At 46.3% G+C, this 24,338-nt stretch overlaps 1 protein-coding gene across 4 annotated transcripts in view; it reads left to right on the top strand.

The window, feature by feature from the left end:
* The window catches only part of MGLL (monoglyceride lipase), a 139,709-nt gene that overhangs the window by 87,184 nt on the left and 28,187 nt on the right, over positions 1–24,338 (top strand). For 3 of the 4 annotated variants that reach the window (XM_010356651.2, XM_010356650.2, XM_030942615.1), the window contains exons 4-5: positions 19,205–19,341; positions 20,617–20,727. In XM_010356651.2, coding sequence (XP_010354953.1) covers positions 19,205–19,341; positions 20,617–20,727 — 248 coding nt within the window. The remainder of the gene's footprint in view (positions 1–19,204; positions 19,342–20,616; positions 20,728–24,338) is intronic. The other variant, XM_010356652.2, reaches the window with a different exon arrangement.

Genomic DNA, 24,338 nt, shown 5'->3' with positions numbered 1-24,338 from the left:
AAAAGAACAGAAATTATAACAAACTGTCTCTCAGACCACAGTGCAATCAAACTAGAACTCAGGACTAAGAAACTCAATCAAAACTGCTCAACTACATGGAAACTGAATAACCTGCTCCTGAATGACTACTGGGTACATAATGAAATGAAGGCAGAAATAAAGATGTTCTTTGAAACCAATGAGAACAAAGATACAACATACCAGAATCTCTGGGACACATTTAAAGCAGTGTGTAGAGGGAAATTTATAGCACTAAATGCCCACAAGAGAAAGCAGGAAAGATCTAAAATTGACACTTTAACATCACAATTAAAAGAACTAGAGAGGCAAGAGCAAACACATTCAAAAGCTAGCAGAAGGCAAGAAATAACTAAGATCAGAGCAGAACTGAAGGAGATAGAGACACAAAAAACCCTCCAAAAAATCAATGAATCCAGGAGTTGGTTTTTTGAAAAGATCAACAGACCGCTAGCAAGACTAATAAAGAAGAAAAGAGAGAGGAATCAAATAGATGCAATAAAAAATGATAAAGGGGATATCACCACCGACCCCACAGAAATACAAACTACCATCAGAGAATACTATAAACACCTCTACGCAAATCAACTAGAAAATCTAGAAGAAATGGATAATTTCCTGGACACTTACACTCTCCCAAGACTAAACCAGGAAGAAGTTGAATCCCTGAATAGACCAATAGCAGGCTCTGAAATTGAGGCAACAATTAATAGCCTACCCACCAAAAAAAGTCCAGGACCAGATGGATTCACAGCTGAATTCTACCAGAGGTACAAGGAGGAGCTGGTACCATTCCTTCTGAAACTATTCCAATCAATAGAAAAAGAGGGAATCCTCCCTAACTCATTTTATGAGGCCAACATCATGCTGATACCACAGCCTGGCAGAGACACAACAAAAAAAGAGAATTTTAGACCAATATCCCTGATGAACATCGATGCAAAAATCCTCAATAAAATACTGGCAAACCGGATTCAGCAGCACATCAAAAAGCTTATCCACCATGATCAAGTGGGCTTCATCCCTGGGATGCAAGGCTCGTTCAACATTCGCAAATCAATAAGCATAATCCAGCATATAAACAGAACCAAAGTCAAGAACCACATGATTATCTCAATAGATGCAGAAAAGGCTTTTGACAAAATTCAACAGCCCTTCATGTTAAAACGCTCAATAAATTCGGTATTGATGGAACGTACCTCAAAATAATAAGAGCTATTTATGACAAGCCCACAGCTAATATTATACTGAATGGGCAAAAACTGGAAAAATTCCCTTTGAAAACTGGTACAAGACAGGGATGCCCTCTCTCACCACTTCTATTCAACATAGTGTTGGAAGTTCTGGCTAGGGCAATCAGGCAAGAGAAAGAAATCAAGGGTATTCAGTTAGGAAAAGAAGAAGTCAAATTGTCCCTGTTTGCAGATGACATGATTGTATATTTAGAAAACCCCATTGTCTCAGCCCAAAATCTCCTTAAGCTGATAAGCAACTTCAGCAAAGTCTCAGGATACAAAATTAATGTGCAAAAATCACAAGCATTCTTATAAACCAGTAACAGACAAGCAGAGAGCCAAATCAGGAATGAACTTCCATTCACAATTGCTTCAAAGAGAATAAAATACCTAGGAATCCAACTTACAAGAGATGTCAAGGACCTCTTCAAGGAGAACTACAAACCACTGCTCAGTGAAATAAAAGAGGACACAAACAAATGGAAGAACATACCATGCTCATGGATAGGAAGAATCAATATCGTGAAAATGGCCATACTGCCCAAGGTTATTTATAGATTCAATGCCATCCCCATCAAGCTACCAATGAGTTTCTTCACAGAATTGGAAAAAACTGCTTTAAAGTTCACATGGAACCAAAAAAGAGCCCGCATTGCCAAGACAATCCTAAGTCAAAAGGACAAAGCTGGAGGCGTCACGCTACCTGACTTCAAACTATACTACAAGGCTACAGTAACCAAAACAGCATGGTACTGGAACCAAAACAGAGCTATAGACCAATGGAACAGAACAGAGTCCTCAGAAATAATACCACACATCTACAGCCATCTGATCTTTGACAAACCTGAGAGAAACAAGAAATGAGGAAAGGATTCCCTATTTAATAAATGGTGCTGGGAAAATTGGCTAGCCATAAGTAGAAAGCTGATACTGGATCCTTTCCTTACTCCGTATACAAAGATTAATTCAAGATGGATTAGAGACTTAAATGTTAGACCTAATACCATCAAAACCCTAGAAGAAAATCTAGGTAGTACCATTCAGGACATAGGCATGGGCAAGGACTTCATGTCTAAAACACCAAAAGCAACGGCAGCAAAAGCCAAAATTGACAAATGGGATCTAATTAAACTAAAGAGCTTCTGCACAGCAAAAGAAACTACCATCAGAGTGAACAGGCAACCTACAGAATGGGAGAAAATTTTTGCAATCTACTCATCTGACAAAGGGCTAATATCCAGAATCTACAAAGAACTCAAACAAATATACAAGAAAAAAACAAACAACCCCATCAAAAAGTGAGGAAAGGATATGAACAGACATTTCTCAAAAGAAGACATTCATACAGCCAACAGACACATGAAAAAATGCTCATCATCACTCGCCATCAGAGAAATGCAAATCAAAACCACAATGAGATACCATCTCACACCAGTTAGAACGGCAATCATTAAAAAATCAGGAAACAACAGGTGCTGGAGAGGATGTGGAGAAATAGGAACACTTTTACACTGTTGGTGGGATTGTAAACTAGTTCAACCATTATGGAAAACAGTATGGCAATTCCTCAAGGATCTAGAGCTAGATGTACCATATGACCCAGCCATCCCACTACTGGGTATATACCCAAAGGATTATAAATTATTCTACTACAAAGACACATGCACACGTATGTTTATTGCAGCACTATTCACAATAGCAAAGACTTGGAATCAACCCAAATGTCCATCTGTGACAGACTGGATTAAGAAAATGTGGCACATATACACCATGGAATACTATGCAGCCATAAAAAAGGATGAGTTTGCGTCCTTTGTAGGGACATGGATGCAGCTGGAAACCATCATTCTTAGCAAACTATCACAAGAAGAGAAAACCAAACACCGCATGTTCTCACTCATAGGTGGGAACTGAACAATGAGATCACTTGGACTCAGGAAGGGGAACATCACACACTGGGGCCTATCATGGGGAGGGGGGAGGGGGGAGGGATTGCACTGGGGAGTTATACATGATATAAATGATGAATTGATGGGTGCTGACGAGTTGATGGGTGCAGCACACCAACATGGCACAAGTATGCATATGTAACAAACCTGCACGTTATGCACATGTACCCTAGAACTTAAAGTATAATAAAAATAAAAATAAATAAATAAATAAATAAATAAATAAATAAATAAATAAATAAAAAGAGTTCCATGAGTGAAATCTCAGGCCTGCTGCTCCAACCCAAAGCCCTCCATAAGGTCACCAGCATGGCCGGTTTGCAGTATAACTTTCCAGAGCTTTCTCTCTGCTTTGATATCACGTATGAGCCACAGGAAACAGTAGTATTTTGTGGGTTTTAAAAAGCATCATTGGTGAGCTATGTAGGCGTCATTCAGCAGTTTAAGCTTTTTCTATCCACAGTGGGTCTTGGAGGTCTTCCCAGGCCAGTTCACACAGTTCACGTTGGCACGTTATTGAAAGGAGACCAAACTAATAATACTTAATTATTTCTGGTTGGCAGGAGTGGTTTGACTTTTAGTTTTTATTTCTACAACCAATATTTACTGCCCACTTATTCTGTGTCTGGTGCTGCTCCAAGCACTTTATAGCAATTATCTCAGTTAAACTCACTAACAAGCCAAAGAGGTGGGGACTTTCACTACCCTCAATTTGCAAAGGAGGCGACTGAGCCTTAAAGAAGTTGAGTCCCCCACAAGAGGCCTCCCTGTGGTGGAGCTGGATTTGATCTGAAGAAGTCTAATTCTGGGGTCTTTGCACTTAGCGGCTACTTGAGGCTTTTCTAGATTTTTCCGAGGTAGCTCCCTTGAACATGTTTTACTTTTTCAGTCAGAGCAGAGATGCAGTGTGTATCATTTAAGATGCAGCAAATGGACACAGGCATTTTCTTCATTCCACCTGGTGCCTCCTGAATGGAAGGCATCTTCAATACTGCCTGCTATAATTTTCTGCGATGGTGGACATGTTCTACCTCTGCCCAACCTGTGTGGAAGTGACTGGTTGCGTGCGGCCGTAGAGCACTTGCAGGTAGCTGGTAAGACTACAGAACTGAGTTTTTCCATCTTTTTCATTTTAATTGATGTAAATGTAAGCATAGCTGACCTGTGCAGCTGGTGCAGATTGGGACCTCTCCTTTATGCAGTCACACTGTCTGTTGGCATCCAGGGACTCTGTGCCCTGCTGCAGAAGCCCCCCATACCACCCTGCCACTTGGTACTCAGGAGCGCTCACTCCTGCAGGGGCTGGACTGGCCCTCTCCCCTTATGCTGGAAGCTGAGAAGTGTGCCCAGATGGCAAGGGTGCATGGAGAGGGCCAGATAATCCCTTTCTAACCTCTCTGCAGGCAGGCCCAAGGGGTGGGACCCAGGCTGCAGGGTGCTCCAGCCTGGCAGGTGGCACCTGCCCAGGGCCTCCCTCTGTCTGTCCATGGTTGTGAGCAACCCAGGGCTGAGTGGGTGCTGAACACCGGAGGCCTGACCAGACTCCACCCCTCCACCAGCAGCATCTTGGGAGGTAGAGTTGTGATTCCAGAAATAAGGCCTCCTAAAGCGTGGCTTGCTCCTGTGTTTGCTGGAGGATTCAACAAGAAAGATCTAGGTTACCATTTCCTGCTTCCAGGAACCAAGAACACTTTTTTTTTTTTTTTTTAAGAGACAGGGTCTCATTCTGTCACCCAGGCTGGAGCTGGAGTGCAGTGGTGAAATCATGGCTCACTGCAGCCTCAAATTCCGGGGCTCAAGTGATCCTCCTGCCTCAGCTTCCCGAATAGTTGGAACTACAGGCGTGTGCCACCACGCTCGGCTAATTTTTTGTATTTTTTGTACAGGTGGAGTTTCAGCATGTTGCCCAGGCTGGTCTCGAACTCCCGGTTTAAGCCATCTGCCCACCTTGGCCTCCCAAAGTGCTGGGATTACAGGTGTGAGCCACCGCGCCCGGCCACACGAGCACTTCTTACGTTATTCTTACTTAGATAATATTACCATGTGCCATATGTGAATGCATAATTAATGCCTGTTTTAAGAAGCAGTTGATGGGTGGTGGCTCATGCCTATAATCCCGACTGGGGCAGGGTATCACCTGAGGTCAGAAGTTCGAGATCAGCCTGACCAACATGGTGAAACCCAATCTCTACTAAATACAAAAAATTAGCCGGGTATGGTGGTGCATGCCTGTAATCCCAGCTACTTGGGAGGATGAGGCAGGAGAATTGCTTGAACCCAGAAGGCAGAAGTTGCAGTGAGCCGAGATTGTGCCATTGCACTCCAGCCTGGGCAAGAAGAGTGAAACCCTGTCTCAAAAAAAAAAGAAGCAGATGATGATTTCACTGTGTCCTGGAGGTGGCCAGTGATATCCTGGAATTGCAAATGACCCGGGCAGATGTTCCAGTGCGGAGAATACAGGGCCGCTTTGGTCTGCAGCCTCAATTTTCATAATGACCCTTATCATGGCAGTGAGCATTTATTGAGTGCTTCCCGTGTGCCCCGCTCTGTGCTAGCCACCATCCATGCCCTCCCTCACTAATCCTCACAGCACCTTCTGATGTGGGCTTGTGAGTGCCCCTTATTGCAGGTGACGAGGCTGAGCCTTCAGAAAGTGAAGTCACTGCCCAAGGTCACACAGTGGTGACCTCCACCTTACTACAGTCACACATCAGCAACTGAAGGTGCAGACCAGCTGCCCCATCTCTTTGCAGAGTTGAACAGGAGAAAATCCTTGTAAGTGGGAGAGATACAGACTAGATTTTTCAGAAGGATCTCCCCCTGGCAGGATGGAAGCACCAAGAGAATGCCAGAACTTATGCATTTTTCTCCTCTGAAACCATACAAAGGGAGGGAATGGGAGAAGGCAGGGAGCGAGCGCGCGCTGGAAACCCACCTTTGGCCGGGCATGTTGTGCTATTGCATTTATTTCCCCAACAACTTGAAGAGTAGACAGGCAGGGAGGTGACAGGAGGTAACTACAATCTTGGAATTTGTGTTTCATTCCCTTGCTTTTTTATTTTATGTGTTTATCACATAAGTATGGGTCTCTAAAAATATGTATATTTGCTTTTGCTTGTTTTCTTAACATTATAAAATGGCGTCATACTTACCGCAGTCTTCCATGACTTGCTTTCTTTACTTGGTATTTCTTTTCTAAGATTCATCAGTGCTGCTTTGTGCAGCTCTAGTTTATTTGCTTTTCGCTACTGTGTGATAATCCGTTGGCCACAATGTATCCATTCTCTAGTTATGACAACGGGGCTGCTGTGAACAGTCCCATTCCTGTGTCTAAGAGCTTCTCTTGAACATGTATCCTGGTGTGGAATTGCTGGGTTGTAAAGTATGGAAATTCAACCTTACTGGATACCAAATTGTTCTCCCAAGGAGGTTGTACTAGTTTCTCTCCCTCCTGTTGCAACATGTATGAGTTTGGGACTTCTTTTAGATCTAAAAATGGGGACTAAGGCAATTCTTCCTTTCTGCTCCTAAAACAAAGGCTTGTTCCACTCTGGTTTTCATCAACAAATGACTTTAATTCTTCCTTTGGGTCTGAATGAGCCAAGACTCCCACACCGGACTCCTCCAGATCCATTGTGTGGTTCTTGAGGCTAGAGGCCCCACAGTGATGGTCTGTCTTGTTGCCCTGACCACACATTCTGCAAGATTCCTCCTTTCTGGTGCTGGCTGACCTCCTGTAGGTTGGCCAGGAATGCAGGGCAGACACCCTAATTGTAAGGGAGGGAAGCGTCTGTCCTCTTCATAGTCAGGTGCTGCCATCTCTCCAGAGCCTCAGCTGGTGTGCCTCCTGTGACTGGCTGCCTTAGTCACCCGAGGAGAGATGACCAGGAAAATCCAGAGAGAAGGCATTTGCTGGACTGAGGGGAATAAACGGCCCGTGGAAAGGTGGATTGCTCCTTGGACCTCTTCACCTGGGGGCTGTCAAGTTGGGACAGAGCCAAGACAAGAGCCCTTTTTCAAACGTGTTCTTTCGTCTTTTAATGGAGTTGGTTTATTTGGCAGGCTAGCAAATCCTGCAGGGCCCCTGTGCGGCCACTCTGGAGGGTCGGAGAGACACTGTGTGGCCGGCACCTGCAAAGGAGCAGGGGTGAGAAATGAGGAGAAATGTATGTCTGTGCAGAACCCCCAGTGGAGAGCGTGTGGGCTCAGAGTTAGGGTAAATGAAGGCACAGGCACACTGCAGACCCCTGATGGGAGAGGCATGGGCGATGTTTCCATGGTGAAATGGAATACTGGGAGCCGGGTGCCCTGGCGCCTCGTGGCAGCGCCTCCTTACTCTAGGCTGGCCTCGCTGGCATTCGTCTTTGAGCTGATGAGGGACCAGACCAGTCCCAGGTTAGCACCTGAATCCACTTTCCTGCATTTCGGATAACACATATTGTGTCTTTCCTCTGGTTATAAAAGTGAGACCTGATCAAGGCACATTCGAGGGAAAACAGCACTGCATCAAGGCAGCCATGGAGCCCACAGGGTTAAGGGAGCAGCTCCAGAATTAGACTCCTTAGACCAACCCGGCTCCATCACAGGAAGGGCTCCAGCAGGGCTTTCTACTTCAGGCCTGGGCCTCCTGCTCTGCAAGGAACACCCACTTTCCTCTGCAGGGCCGCAACGCCATGCGATTGGGAGGCAGGCTGGAGGGGCTTGGCCGCCCTGCCCTCTTTACTGGGCTCTTCAGTGACTGGCTCCACGTCAGCACACCCAGCCAGGTGCAACTGCACACCCAGCCGCTCCATCCCTCTGCTCAGAGGCAAAGCCTCCCCCTCTGAACTCTGGAAGTCAGAGCGATGGCTGCATAGGGTCCTTTCTCCCTAGGAAGGCATGGACTTGGTGGATGAAACTTTTGACAAGACTTTTCTATAATGGTCTTGCGGAGACAGTGATATAATGAGGCCAAATTTTTAAAAATGCAAACATCCCTCTTGTGCCTAAAACTGTCCTCAGCCTTCCCTCTCTCCAGGTAGAGGCCAGCATCCTTACCATGGTCTCAGGCCATGTCCTCCCAAGACACTGACACCTCTCCTCCTATGCAGGGGCCTGCATCTGCCTTGCTTCCCAGGCCTGAATCCCCCTCACTCTTGTTACCGGAAGGGGGTCCTTATCCAGACTCCAAGAGAGGGTTCTTGGATCTCACGCAAGAAGGAATTTAGAGGGAGTCTATAGAGTAACATGAAAGCAAGTTTATTAGGAAAGTAGAGGAATAAAAGAATGGATACTCCATAGACAGAGCAGCCCTGAGGGCTGCTAGTTGCCCATTTTTATGGCTGTTTCTTGATGATATGCTAAACAAGGGGTGGATTATTCATGCCTCCCCTTTTTAGACTATACTGGGTAACTTCCTGACGTTGCCATGGCGTCTGTAAACTGTCATGGCGCTGTTGAGACTGTAGCAGTGAGGACAACCAGAGGTCACTGTTGTCGCCATCTTGATTTTGGTGGGTTTTAGCCGGCTTCTTTACTGCAATCTGTTTTATCAGCGAGGTCTTTAGGACCTGTATCTTGTGCCAAGCTCCTATCTCACTCTGTAACTTAGAATACCTCCATCGTCTGGGAATGCAGCCCAGTAGGTCTGAGTCCCATTTTACCCAGCCCCTGTTCAAGATGGAATTGCTCTGGTTCAAATGCCTCTGGTACTCTCACCCTCCTTCCACCCACCACTCCTCCCAGCTCTGCTTAGACAGCCTTGGGCTGGAAAAGTCACTGAACCTCCTGAGACCCAGTCGTGGTGTCCATCAATGCACTCGGTGGCCTCATAGACAGGAGGTCTCCAGTGGACATTTGCTGCCATTTGTTGTGGTTACTTCCAGGGTCAGGGTCAGGATCAGCCTCTGCCCAGCCCTTCTGTTCCCATTGTATCCCACTTTTAGAAATTTGTGATGTCTTCAAAAGAACATTTCCCAGTGGCCTCCCTGTTTGCACATCTGCAGGTGCTGGTGAGTGTAAACAACCTGTCCCTGCCTGACACGGAGCCAGACCCTTCTCAGGACTCACCTGGGGTGAGCAACTGCAGGCACATATCACCAAGAAATCCACTGTGTTTTCACAGTGGGTTCTTTATCTTGTTAAGAAGGCTTTTCTTCCCCTCCTCAATCTTCCTCCCCTCCTTCCTGCTGTGTTTTGCCCTGAGCTGTAAGAGTGACAACCCTGGGTCTGGAGTTCACACCCTGTACTCAAGCCCCTTCCCTGTGGCTCACTCACTGGGGGCTGACCTCCACCCTTTAGTCTCTCCAGGGTCAGTTTCCTTTGCTAGAAAATGGGAAAGGAATCCCTACCTCACAAGCTTGTGGGGATCAAATGAAACAAACTCTGGGAAAAGTGCTTTGTGGGTTATGAACTCTCACACAAATACCACGTGCTGTTTTTACTGCTTGTTAAAGGCTTCACTTCGCTTTCCTTATGCAAAGCTATATTTTACCAGCTTTTTCTTCTGTAAGAAAATGAATGCTAAGTAAGCCTGGTTCCCTGAAAAAAGGGAAGTGAAGCGAGAGGTCAGCTCTTCCCATTCCAGCAGTAACAGGATCACCAGCTTTCTATAGGTTCCCGGGGGACTCTTTGCACATGGTAATAACATGGAAAGGTATTTTCAGACAGAAATATTTTGTAGGAGACTATTTAATCATTCAACAAAGAATTATTATGAATTTATTATACTTTTCATCAAATGCAGCACTGGTGTGTTTAAGAGTACCTAGGATCTGTTTTAATTGGGTGTGGTAAGACACACAGACATGAAAATGACTGTCATGAGGGGAGAAGTGTATTCCATTAACAGGTCCCTAGAAACAGATGGCAAAGCACTCCATGCAGGGCCCTGCAGGGGAGCACTGGGTGGGTCAGGGGCCAGAGGGAGAGGGGACTGTGGGCGAGGCTTTTATTGTGGCTTCCAAAGGGAAGAACAGGTGAGGCGCAGTGAGCAGGTTTAGGTTTGATTAGTTTGAAGAATTTCAGGGCTCTGAGATGCAGGGCTGTCCTTAATTGTCTGGTGCCTGGCCCTGAGGTGATCAGGACAGGGGGACAGTGGCCTGGAGTAGGAGAGTCTGATAAAGGTGGTTGAAGTCCCATCCACCATGGGGTGGGACTGTCTTTCCAGGATCAGCAAGGCCTGAGATGTTAAAGCATCAAAGTACAGAAAATTTAAAAATATAGTTAATACATGGAGACACAAAACTAAAAATATCTTAAAGTCTGCAAAGCAGAGTTCTTTAAAAATAATAATAATAAACACCAAGAGAGCAGCCAGGCATGGTGGTGTGCTGTGCACCTGGAGCCCCAGTACTTGGGAGGCTGAGGCAGGGGATTGCTTGAGCTGAGGAGTTTGAATCCACCCGGGCAACATAACAAGACCTTGTCTCTAAAACAAATATGTAAATACATAAATAAAACCGGGAGAAAAAGAATTCTCATTGCAGATGCAAAGCTACTTCTCAACAAACTCTGTTTCCATGGTGGTCAAGGAAACATATGCATCAGCTATAGCTAGAGTAATGGAATTGAGTTTCTTTGGTAAGTGGCCATTATGGAAACATTGCCGACAATTCATTTCAACAGACATTGATCAAACACCCACCTTCTGCTAGGCCTGTGCCAGGAACCTTAGGGAATGCACAGGTGAATAAAGTATGATACTTGCTCTCCAAGACGGCCCTGGCAGACATGGGCACATGCACGCTGCATTCCCTCCCTGAGTCCACGTAGACATCATTGTTCACTCGGGACTCTTTTGCGCCCCATCCATCCACACTCACCTTAGAAGTCGCTGCAGCACAGAGCAGCAGGCAGCCTCTGCCACCAACCAGAGTCATGTGGCACCCCTGCTCTCAGGACCCTCCATCTGTAGGGCGGGGGGTGGTGCTGGAGGAGGACTGTGATCAGCTCACATGTGACAGGAGCAAGAAGTGCTTCAAGGGTATGGAAGGTGTATGTTGCCTTTGAACTTGCAGTAGCTTCTTCTCCAATCTGCCTGCCCACCCCAAGCTCTCCATGACCCACCTCCTCTTCCGGAAGCTGCACCTGCATTCAGGGAATTACAGTGGATGCCGTGGATGATGGGATTTAAAGGGCCTTAAAGGACTGGGGCAGGGTGAGGACATCAAGGAGAGGCTGCCTGTTCAAAGGCATAAGGCAGGAACGTGTGCGCATGCTTCAGGAACTGTGGGCAGGTGGGTGTGCACGTGGCTCAGAATGTGGCAGAGGAACCAGTAGAAACCTTCCTGGGAGGCTGAGAATACTGGGCTGGGATGTGCAGGCTGCATTCTCAAACAGTGGGGGCTGACGGACCACGACACCATCAGAGCAGCTTCCAGAAGAGGAGGTGGGTCATGGAGAACTTGGGGTGGGCAGGGAGATTAGAGAAGAAGCTACTGCAAGTTCAAAGGCAACAAGGGTCTCCACCCTACCAGGATATGACATGCAAAGAAGGAGACTGGATGTAGAAATCTAGAAGGACTTGGGGACCAATTGGATGTGGAAAGAGAATTAAAGTCAAAGATGACAGCCCTGTTTTGAGCCTGAATAATTTGGAAGGCTTACCGGGCTGTTCACCACTATGTGAAGCCCAGAAAGAGAGCCAATTATTTGCAAGCAGTCTGAGGAACTGTGGAACAGCCAGGAGAGTCTGACCATGGGTTGGCAGGATGGATCTGTAGCTCTGGAAAGAAGCCAGAGTCAGAAACGGTTTATCCAGGAGATGCCTACATTACCATCAGAGTCAAAGCATGGGAGTGATACAATTGGACCAGGGAGAGCTCGCAGAGTGACCTGAGGCCTCCTGCACGTAACGTGTGTCAAGGGCAGGCTCCTATAATGCCTCAAGAATATGGGGGCTGACTTAGGAATAAGCAAACTAGTGGAGCTGAGCGGAAATCCGGAAATAGACTGGGCTCCAGTGAAAAGGGAACTTTAACACATGATAAGGATGACACTGCAATTCAGTGAAGCAGTGAAGGACTTGCTCATAAATTCTGCTGAGACAATTACGAACCGTCTGCATTTTGGAACTTCCTATAGATGGTGGTTGCAACCACATTGTGGATACACTAAATGCCACTAAATTGGTACACTTTAAAATGGTTCATTTTATGTGTGGTGAATTTTCTCAATTGAAAAAAAGTCTGGTAAAAGATGGCTGTCTCTTACCCGACACCAAGACAAAATCCAAATGGGTCGAAGATTAGAGTGTAAAACAATGAAACTATATCTAGAGATGGATGGCAGTGATGGCTGCACAAGAATGTGAATGTATTTAATACCACTAAACTGTACATGTAAACTGGTTAATGTTTTAGGTCATGTATATTATACTGCAAAAGAAATGTAAGTCACAGAAAATATGGCTGAATTCTTTTGTAACTGGGGAGTGGGGAAGGCCTTCATCACCAAGAATCAAAATTCAGAAGCCATAAAATGAAAAGACTGATAGTTTGACTATTCAAAAATAAGAATCTCAAAAAAAAACCAAAAATAAGAATTCTTCTGCTTGGCTAAATACAACGTAAACAAAGCCAAAAGACAAATGACCAACTAATGTACAAAGAGCTCCTAAATGTCAAGAAGAGATGCAAAACCCCCACAGAAAAAAATAAGCAAGGACGTGAATACTCAGTTTACCAAAAAAGAAGTAATGGCTCTTAAAATCTGAGATGTTCAACCCCACTTTGTCTCCTATCATATGAGCAACAACCTAAATGTCAAACACACAGTCTGCTGGTCACGCCAAGAGAAAGAGACCCTCTCCGGCATCTCACTCATAGAGTGAAATGTGACACTCCCACATGGAGGGGAATTTGGTAATACCTACAAAAATTGCATATGCATTTACATTTCAGCTAAGCAATCCTGCATCTAGGCACATACCCTGAAGATACACCAACATGCAGATGACATAAAATAGTCCAAGTTTATCCACTGCAGCCAAGTGTTTAATAAATAAGAGCTTGGATACAATCCAAATGTTTCCAATGAGAGAGTGCTTGAAGAAACTACGGTTCACCACCACAGAGGCGTACTACGCAGCAATAAGGCAGAATGGAGGCAGGTCTGGGGTCTGTGGCACAGAGTGACCTCCAGAATATGTTAAACGTGGGTGAAAAAAAAACCTGGTAGAAATCCAGAAATAGACAAGACTGTTTCTAGAGTAGGATGTGTGGCGTACTATCTTTTAACTAAGAAAGGAGGAAAAATAAGAATAGATGGGTAGATGGATAAATAGATTAGACAGAGAATAGATAGATGATAGACTAGATGGGTACATGGATGGATGGATGGATGGATGGATGGATGGATGGATGGATGGGTGGATGGGTGGATGGATGGACAGATGGGTGGGTGGATGGGTGGCTGGGTGGATGGGTGGATGGGTGGATGGGTGGGTGGATGGATGGGTGGGTGGATGGGTGGGTGGATGGGTGGATGGATGGGTGGATGGGTGGATGGGTGGATGGATGGGTGGATGGGTGGATGGGTGGGTGGATGGGTGGATGGGTGGGTGGGTGGATGGGTGGATGGGTGGGTGGGTGGATGGGTGGATGGGTGGATGGATGGATGGGTGGGTGGGTGGATGGGTGGGTGGATGGATGGGTGGGTGGATGGATGGATGGATGGATGGATAAACAGGTAGTTTTCTTATTTTTGCAAAAAGAAATGATTAGAGGAAAAAACCAGAAAATAATTAGAATGATTAACCCGAGGGAACGAGGGAATGAGTGGGAAAATGGAGGAGATGGGGTAGAAGTGAGACTTCACTGGATGAATTTTTAAATATATTTCTGACCGTTGTATCAGATACATGTTCTCAGTTCTCATATTTGGAAAAGAAAATTAAATTGAAAAGCAAAAAGGAAAAACCTATAATTGGAAAGAAATTTAATTTAAAATCAATGCACCTAATTATCAAATTAGTAACATAAGCACACAGAGAAAATAATTATAACCTGTTTGTAAGAATTTGAACTTCAAACTGAATACTCTGGTCATATTATTATTGAACTATATTCTAAAGACAAAAAAATGCAAAGCAATTCTAGCTTCTTGCCATAGGCTTATTATTAGTGGCAATATTGGTATTGTAATTTTGACACTATGCTATAAGTAAATATGTTAATGCTATTAGGAACCAAGATTTTCAGTGCCAAAGAAAATAGATAAAATACAAAATCACAGAAGGTAAGAGAAAACTTTAGAACATTGATTTCTCCTTCTTTGTTTGTTTGTTTGTTTTTGACAGCCTTGCTCTGTCGCCCAGGCTGGAGCCCAGTGGCATGATCATGGCTCACTGCAGCTGTGACCTTCTGGGCTCAAACGATTCTCTCACCTCAACTTCCTGAGTATCTGGGACTACAGGTGTGCACCACCATGCTAGGCTAATTTTTTGTATTTTTTGTAGAGATGGGGTTTTGCCAAGTTGTCCAGGCTGGTCTCGAACTCCTGGGCCCAAGAGATCTGCCCATATTGGCCTCCCAAAGTGCTGGGATTACAGGCATGAGCCACTGCACCTAGCCAGAACATTGATTTATAGTTGAAAATATCTATATGGACTCATGTTTTTTAAGAATTAAGTTTTCTTAAGTCTCACGTAAAAAAAAAAAAATAAAAAAAGAGTTAAGTTTTCCAGCCCTGCCTAATGAAGGGCATGAAAGCAAGGGCACCTCGGTTGCATTGGACACTCCCAACTTTAAATCTTGATTTTTAAACAATGAAAGGAACTGGGGCTCCCTGGAGAAATGGTTAATTCCAAGTCTGGGACAAGGAAAGTATAAGGTGAGCCTGGTACATTTGTGTTGAGGAAGGGGGGAAGTTCTTGGTAATGAATGGGAACACAGGAACAAGCCAAATGACACCATGAGGGGAACAATCAGATACAGGATGTGGGGCATTTACTAGCCTGGCCTCTCTAAGACTAAAGAAACATGGCAAACAAATACAGCATATGAATTTTGCATCCTGGTTCTAAAACACCAGCTGTAAAATACTTGCAGACAACTGGGAAATTTGAATTTAGATTGTATATTAGATGATATTAGAGAGCTATTGCTAATTTACTTAGGCAGGAAAATAGTATTGTAGTTATGAAGAGAATGTCACTAAGCATGCTGAAATGTTTAGGGTGAAATGTTATAGTACTTATGGATTATTTTTATAACACTTTTTTATTCGGAAGTACCTTTAACTTCAAAGAAAATTTGCAAGAATAGTATAAAGAACCCCTGTAGATTCTTTACCCAGATTTGTCCATTGTTTCTTCCTTCCTTCCTTCCTTCCTCCCTCCCTCCCTCCCTCCCTCCCTCCTTTCTTTCTTGCTTTCTTTTCCTTCCTTCCTCCCTCTGTTGCTTCCTTCCTTCCTTCCTTCCTTCCTTCCTTCCTTCCTTCCTTCCTTCCTTCCTTTTCTTTCTCTCGCTCTCTTTCTTTCTTTTTCTTTCTTTCTTCTCTTTCTTTCACTATCTTTTTTTTCTTTTTTTTTTTGAGATAGGGTCTCCCTTTTGTCCAGGCTGGAGTGCAGTGGTGCGAACATAGCTCACTGCAGCCCCAACCTCACAGGCTCGAGTGATCCCAAGTAGATAGGATTACAGGTGTGCACCACCACGCCCCTAATGCCCAGTTAATGTTTTAAATTCTTTTTTAGCAACAGGATCTCTCATTATATTGCCCAGGTGGGTCTCGAACTCTTGGGCTCAAGTGATCTTTCCACCCTGGCCTCCCAAAGCACTGGGACTACAAACATGAGCCACCTTGCCCAGCCTGCAACTTACTTTTACAAGATTCAGCCATTTTTATATTATAAATGTGTATATATACAGCAAATAAAATGATAACAGCATATTCTTTCAGTGTTTTTGTTCATTTGAAAGTTTTGTAGTAAGAAGCTGGGGAGGAGCCCTATTTCAAACGTTGGAAGATCAGGATATAGTGTCGAGTGAACAAAGCCCCACACAGAGCAGGATCTGTTATGTGTTTCTTTGTGTTTAGGACTGGGGTAAAAATCAAGATTTGTATTTGTATTTGCTTATAAAGAGGCTGAGACACTAAGAGAAGAGTTTAGTGGAAGATGGGGAATTGGGTGGATGGGAGGAGGTGGGAAAGGGACTGTCAGTGTACACCTTTCATATCACTTTGATTTTGTACCATGTGAATCGAGTGTCTTTTGAGATGCAATTTTTAAATTAAAAATGAATGAATGAATGAATAAGTACAGAAATTAGCCAGGGAGGAAAACAGACAAAGACAACACAGCCAGATGAGAAGGAGAAGAACCAAGGAAGTCCATTTCCAGGCACACCCCATGACAAGGTCAGCAGGAGCATGTGGTGCTGAGTGAGCCAAGAGCTCGGAAGAGGATGGGGTAAAGGCCCACTGGGGTGGACTCAGCTGAGGGTTGCATGGAGCTTCCAGGGCTGGAGAGAGAATGTAGGGGGGGAAAGGGCCATGAGTGTGAATCACCCCTTAAGAGGGAGGGGAAGAGGGAGGGAAGAGGGCGGCTTGCGGGCTGTGGATGAAGGAGGGAGGACAGGGATGTAGCTGACATGGGGAGCAGGCTGGGCTGGGAGTGGTTGGAATCAGAAAGGGGGATGCTTCCAATATAGAGGGCAGTTTTGGACTGTCCCCTTGTTTTCAAAAAAGATGAGTGATACTATGTCCCCAGGGTTATGAGGTAGCATTGCAAATTTTGGGAGCATAGAAACATACGGAAGAGATGCCCAGATGAACTTGTTTGGAGACCAAGCCTGTGGGAAGAGGGAGCCTGTCACTGGGCAGCCCTGGTGTTGCCTTGGCTCAGCGTTTGTGTGCAGCCAGGCCTCGGGCTTTAGAGTGAGAGCGGCAGCCCCTGCGGAGGAGCAGGGGCTGTGTGCAGAGAGATGTTCCACATGGATATGGGGGATCATGCCTCAAAAATTCAACACAGAATCACCATCTGACCTAGCAACACCACTTCTGGGTATATACCCCAAAGAATTGAAAACTGGGACCTGAAGAGAGATTTGCACACCCATGTTCTCAGCAGCATCATTTGCAATAACCAAAAGATGGGAACAGCCCAAATATCCATCAACAGATAAATGTATAAACACAACATGGTCCATCCACAGAATGGAATATGATGCAGCTTTATAAAGGAAGGAAATTCTGACATACATGACTACATGGATGCACCTTGAAGATACCGTGCTATGTGAAATAAGCCAGATACAAAAAGGACAAATATGACCTGATTCCACTCAAATGAAGTCCCTAGAGCAGTTAAATTTACAGAAGCAGCAAGTGTAATAGAGGGTGCCAGGGGTCTGGGGGAAGAGAGAGTAAGAAGGAAATGGGAGTTGGGGTTTAATAGCTAGTATGAATTTGCCAGGGCTTTCATAACAAAGGACCCCAGACTGGGGCCTCGACAACAGACATTTATTGTCTCACAGTTCCAGAGGCTGGAAGTCCAAGATCAGGGCATCAGCAGGGTTGGTTTCTCCTGCACGCTCTCCTTGCGTTGTAGATGGCCACCGTCTCCCTGCATCCTCACATAATCTTCCCTCTATCTGGGTTGTAATCCCCTCTCCTTACAGGACACCAGTCATTTGGATTAGGGCCCACCCTAAGGACCTCGTTTAAGTTAATCACGTTTTTTAAGACCCTGTCTTCAAATAAGGTCCCATTCCAAGATCTTGAGGGTTAGAGCTTCAACATATGGATTTGGGGGACACAAGTCAACCCATATCAATAGGTGTGGAGTCTCAGCATGGGAAGGTGAAAAAGTACAGAGTTGCACAATAATGTCCTCGATGCCACTGAACTGTACATTTAAAAATGGTTCAAACAGCAAAATTTATGTTATGGATATGATAGCACAGTAAAAAGTAAAAATAAATTTTAAAAGAGAAAAATACTCAGAAGGGCAAGGGAAAGGGGAATGCTGCTGAGAGGGTAGTGGGACCCCCGGGCCCAGTGGGATGGTCAAAGAGACCGTGGGATGGTGGCTGGGAAGGTGGGTGCGGGGTACGGGCCAGTGGGAAACACGGGAGCTTGGGGCCTGACAGCAGGAGGGTCTCCAAGCTGGAGGTCTGGGCAGCCTGTCAGTTCCAGGTGGTGGCCGTTATTAGTGCAGCAGCCTCCCCAGAGGTGGCAGAGGCTTAATGAGTGCTTCAGGCTCTCAGCAGGGAAGGTCTGGGCAGCCCCTCTGGCTGTGTGGTCCCAGTTCTCCAGAAGCGCTTTCTTTTTTGCAATTTTCAAACCATCACAGCTGCTTTCGGCCTGAATGTGAAGCCACAGCCAGTGAGTTGTTTCTATAGCGACTGATGTCCTTCAAAGAGGGAGAAAGTGGAGGGTCCTGAGGAAAGAACAAGGGGGTGAACAACACAAATAGGTGACAGATTAAACCCAAGAGGGAGAGAGTGTGACCTAGTTTCACTGCAGCTTCGTCGAGAGCTTTCTGGCAAGCACACCCGATGACTGCATATTATTTTATGTTTGTCATGTTATCTTCACATAAAGCTGTAAGATGAGGGGCTAAGTGTACCACTCTACCTGGTGAAAGGCCAATATTCAGGCACAGCTGCCAGGGGCAAGGAACAGGGAAAACGCAGGAAAATTCTGAGCCATCTTCGTCTTACTCCTGGCCACTTTGCAGAAAACTAGGCATGCTGAGGCTGTCTGTGTGCACCTATCCTTTTTCCTTTCCTTGGAAACCAACCCCAAGGGAGGCTTTGTAGTATTTACACCCTGGCTCGTCGCTTCCTAGTGGTGTGATCTTGAGCACGTTCCTCAACCACTCTGTGCCTCAGTTTCATAATCCATAAAAAGTAGGGAGAAGAATTCCAACATTCAAGAGTGGCCGGAAAGGGTTAAATGAGGTGACACATTCAGGCGCTCAGGAGAGAGAGGCGGGTGACTGCAGTGAGGAGACCTCTGGGCTTGGGCAGGAGTCAACCTGGTAACTGCAGCTCTCTCTCATCTCCCATTCCTTTCCAGTTGGCCACGGACAGAGCGAAGGGGAGAGGATGGTAGTGTCTGACTTCCACGTTTTTGTCAGAGATGTGTTGCAGCATGTGGATTCCATGCAGAAAGACTACCCTGGGCTTCCTGTCTTCCTTCTGGGCCACTCCATGGTAAGCAGACCACAGAAGACCCACATCAGATCCACCCTGACTTCCAGCCTTGCAGGGGAAAGGGGGTGGCCCTGACTCCCCGCCTCTCCCCCTGCTCTCTGCCTGCTGGCATGATGTCTCCCTTTGTGCACTGCACTTGGAGTTCCTGGGCGATTCCGGCTGGAAACAAGGGAGGCTGCCAGCCGGTCCTTACTGAGCAGCTTGAGTATGTGGCCTTTTGGAAAACTGATCTTTTTCTCAACGCTCTTTGGACCACTTGGTGCCATTTCATAGTGAGGCTACTAAGAGCCACTTCTTGGAGGAGGGAATAGGTCCTTCATCAATAAGAAGCACACAAAATGTCCCCAAACCTTGTGTGCTTTTTTCAGAATTGAATGATAACTAGGGACAAAGGGTCCCCTTGGAAAAAATTCCTTAAAGCTTATTCCAACTCCTTCCACCTTTTAAATATGTAAATCGAGCAAATATCGTCTTAAAATGTAATGGAGCAAATGTAATCTTAAATCGGGGTCCTTAAACTGGCAGCCTCCAGGTCAAATCTACCTACAGAAAAAGTAGGCTGGTTGGCTGACCAAGAGGTATCGAACTGCTTGAATTTATATCCCTGGGGACATTTCACCAGGGTAGGCGTTGCCTCTCGCCCCTTGGTCACTGCCTGGCTCTGTCCTTAAGTTTCTCTTACCTGCCCGGCCCCTGTGAGCATTTGCAGTTGCAACCCTTGCTTTTAAGCACCTTTGTGCTTTAGCAAACAGGTGAGGCCTCTCTCCAGCACCATCCACATTCACTCCCATTTTTCTTGGAATTTAAATTTCTAGGATCTTTACTAAACCAGGAAAAAGTATAGTATAGCAATCTATTATTATGATCACATTACCCCCCACCAAAAAAAAAAAAAAAAAAAAAACCCTCCTATTAAGCCTGTTGGGATGGATGAATTGGGGTTCCGCCAGCTTTGGGCTCGAAATGAAGTGGGAATGTGTTATTGTTTAACTTGCGGCCCACAGGCAGGAACCTTATTTATAACTCTCTGAAATGTTTGCTCTTGGAAAACCCAGAGCAAAAAACGTGTGTAATAAAATAATTGCAGATCTAGTTTATCCAACATTTGATGGTGCCTCTTCCAAGGTAGTCCTCCTCAGGGCTCTTGGCCAGGACTGCAGCTTAAGAGGACTGCGTTGGTCATGTTTATTAGAATTACGGCATTGGTCATGTTTATTAGAATCATGTGCGCTGGTGCAAGCCGAACACAGCAGCTCTGCCCGTTCTGCATTACAGGGAGGTGCCATCGCCATCCTCACGGCCGCAGAGAGGCCGGGTCACTTCGCCGGCATGGTACTCATTTCACCTCTGGTTCTTGCCAATCCTGAATCTGCAACAACTTTCAAGGTAAAAGGACTTTCCAGTCTGTACAATTCCTGCAGGTTTCCTGGGACATGGGGCTTCCATTTGTAGCCTGAGTCTGTGTAAAAGGGCCAAAGGCCATCCTTGGACCTCAGACACTATTGTGTAAGGGTTTGGACAAATATCCCACACTGTTGCCACCGGAGTTCTGTAGTTTCTAAAGGCAGGTGCCATTTTTCCCCAAGACAAAAGGATAATGCCTTCCTGTTGGTGCATGTTTTATTGATGAACTTTAAAAGGAGAAGAGGTTAGACTTGTTATTAGTCCAGCAAAGTCACGTTTGTTAACAAGTCACACTCAAGGCCTGGGCTGTTTTTCATTGACTATTTGCCAACTTCAGCAGAAAGTGAGCAGTGAGAGGAACTGCAGGTACTCCTAACTGCAGTACGGAGTCGCATTCACTGCTGCACTCCTCCGCCCCAGGCACTTTCGGCCTCTGACTGTTAGGGATCCGTCATGTTGTTTTTCTAGTTGGAATGACCCACAGGAATGACATACCCCGTTAGGTGCTGGGACTCTGGGCTGCTTTTGCCAAGGCAAATGAACCAACAAATGATACCTAGAGGTGGAGCAGGCACCTTCTCTCCCTGAGAAAGGAGATGAAACCAGTGGCCTCGGCAGGGCTGCTTGCTTGTGACTCTGGCTTGTTGACAAGGTATTGGTTTAGACCCGGCCTTGGGATCATCAGACTTAAGGTAGATGCATAGCTCCAGTGAGGGTGGAGAATCCGCGTATCCACAGGGAATCCTCAGTCTCACCCCCAGTGCTGGGCAGGGGCTGCTGCCTCCTGAGCCAGTTCCAGAGACTCTCAAAAGATAAAGAGGGGAGGCGGTAGGTCATGGGGCCAGGTGCGCTGGGCAGCCATCACCCACAGGCTTACCCTATGGACTATGGGATCATTTAAATAATGACATTAGCTCTTATTCCCCTACCCCACTCTCCTCAACACAGCACAGGGAACGAAACCTTCTAACAACATCCTGAAAGGGTTTCCTTCAGCCCATGACCACAGACTTGCTCCTGGCTCTAGAGACAGTCTTTCAGTTAAATGCAGAAAATCTCAGCCATGTGAAATGGGGCTGGGCTTGGCAAAAGAGAAATCAGGGACTATCTGATAGTTTAGCCAGAGAACGATGATTTATTTAGTTTGCAAGAGAGATGGATGATATCTCATTTGAATTTTACTCCAGTTTAAGGAAATCACGGACTTACTGAAATCGACTATCATGAGTGAATTTCAGTGCAGTATGGGACAGTACCAGGGGTCTGTCACAGAGTGATCGAGGTCCCTTAGCATCACAATGCCTGGATGTGCACTACCTCATCATTGAAACGTGCGGGGGGAGGCATGACCTACTCAACATCTCCCGTGACTATGGTTCTAATTATTTAAGTAGAATAAGCAGGCCCAGACTCAGCATCAGGGGCGTTCCTGCTGCGTTCCATGAGATTTGCTGTATGCAGGTCTGCAAAATTCAGCCAATGCCAGGCATGCACTGTGCTCCTCTCCCAGGCATTGTCTCACTTAACTCCCCTCCAGCCCAGGAGCAGGTTATAGCAGCACTTTCCAGATGGGAAAACCTGGGCTTAGGAAGGATGAATGGCTGGTCAGGACTGCGCAGCCCTTGTGATGGGTTTGAATCCAGGGCTGCCTACTCCCCATCTAGGATATTTCCCCAGGGAAGAAAATGGATGTTTCTGCAATCGGTGTTTTCCCCTTACAGAAAAGCCAGGGACTGCAGGACTTTTCAGATAAAGTGCACCAGGGGTACCCTGGCAGGTGGTCCTGGAGGTGGAACGAACAAGGTTTCCTCCTAGAGCGCCCTGGGCTCCATACTGACCAGGGGAGGGGGCACTTCTGGGCAAGGCCACCACTGTGACCTCTCAAAGCCTTGTGCAAATGGATCACCTTGTGACATCAGGAGCCAGGTGCCCCTGGGGGAACACAGGTCTCTTATTAACCAAGACAAATTAGGTTTCCCTTTGCCCCAGACTTGAGGGCCCAGCCTCCACTCCCTGAAATCTGTTGCTGCTCCTGCATCTCTAGCAATTTTGGCTGACAAAGTCCATGATGCATTCGTCCACCCTGCCCCTGGAAGGCTTCATCACTCTTGGCACATTTTCTAGTCTTGTCTGACAACCTTCCTGAAAGTCTCACAGGATCTATTTTTTAATGTAATTTAAAAGTTTTAAGAATAAGACATTTCTATGGTTCAAAATTCAAAAGATATGAAAGAGGATGCAGGGAGAGTCTCTCTCCCCGTTGGCATGGGCAGCAGCCCATGGTACCAGCGAGAGTCTCTGCATCTCCCATCAACGCTCACTCCATTTGTTCTTCTTCACACAAATGGGAGCTTGCTCCATGCATGTCAGGGGTACTCTGTGTTTGCTTTTGTTCTTTTGGTTGGTGTGTTTGTTTTTGTGGGTTTTGGGTTTTATTTTGTGGTTTTGCTTAGCAACCTTTTGGTGCTCCTTCCCCATCAGGACCTACCACGGGTCCCACTGCAGGGATAGGTCCTGGTTTAGGGAGGGTGCCCTGGGGTCATTTCCAGTTGTTCGCTCTTATGAGCCTCAATGATGGAACAATTCCTAGAGCCCACCTCCTCCCTCCTGCGTTCTGGATGGGAAATCTGTTTGGTGGTGGGGGTGAGGGGCTTCCCTGAGTGTGGCTGTGAGTAGCAGCAGAGCAGAGTCAAGACCCAGCCTCCTGACTCCTCAGACAGTGCTCAATCCATCAGGCCGTTCAACAGTTTCCTGGCACCAAGCACCTTCTAGAGCAACTCCCCCAGTTAGTAAGGGGCAGCATGAGACGCCCAGTCTATGAGTACAGCCTGGCCTGTGGAAGACAGCCAGCCCCCACCCCCTGCAATGTGAGAACGCCAGATCGCCCCCACCCTCCTAAATCTCGCCACCATCTGGTTCTTATGTGGATGCTGGTTTTCAACAAGCTGGGATATATTTAGCCTGGAGATGAGACAATGAGGACGGATGGGGGGCCCCAAACATTGTCTCTGCTGAGAAAGTGGTTTCACAGAGAAAGTGGCAGAGGCAGAAATTCAGAAACGAAAACTCCATGCATCAGAACAAATCTGGCTGTTTGTGAGGTCGCTCCATGGGGTTTTCACCGTGGCTCGCGGTTCATGCCTGGCTACAGAGGTGGAACTGTGGCCCCCCAGCTGGAAGAGTGTCAAGCTCCAGGCGCTCCTCGGGATTTCCCACCCTCACTTGTCTGGGACAGCACTCAGGAGCAACTACAGGCTGCAGGGCCCCTCCTTTCTCTGGGAGCCTCTTGGGAAAGAAAAATCCCCCTGGGCTAAGCTTGAGGGATGGGGGTCTCAGCCTACCGGAGAGTAATCATTCTAAATGACCTCTCCCTGTTTGCTGAGGTTGCCCTTGGGTTCCTGGGGCAGGGTTGCAGGAGTTAGCCAGTGCTTCAAGATACTTCCACTCCCTGCCAAGAAGGGCACTTCGCCCAGTAGGGAGAAGGGAATTGCCGCTGAGAGCCCAGTACTCAGTACCTGACATGCATTGTCTCTGTTCCTCTCCAGCACTGCCCTGGAAGGAGGGGAAATTATTCCCAATTTACAGACAAGGAA

The sequence above is a fragment of the Rhinopithecus roxellana genome, chromosome 1 (assembly GCF_007565055.1).
Source record: "Rhinopithecus roxellana isolate Shanxi Qingling chromosome 1, ASM756505v1, whole genome shotgun sequence".
In the NCBI taxonomy this organism is placed as follows: domain Eukaryota; kingdom Metazoa; phylum Chordata; class Mammalia; order Primates; family Cercopithecidae; genus Rhinopithecus; species Rhinopithecus roxellana.
Note: the sequence above shows the minus strand (reverse complement) of the source record. Positions and strands in the feature narration are given on the sequence as shown.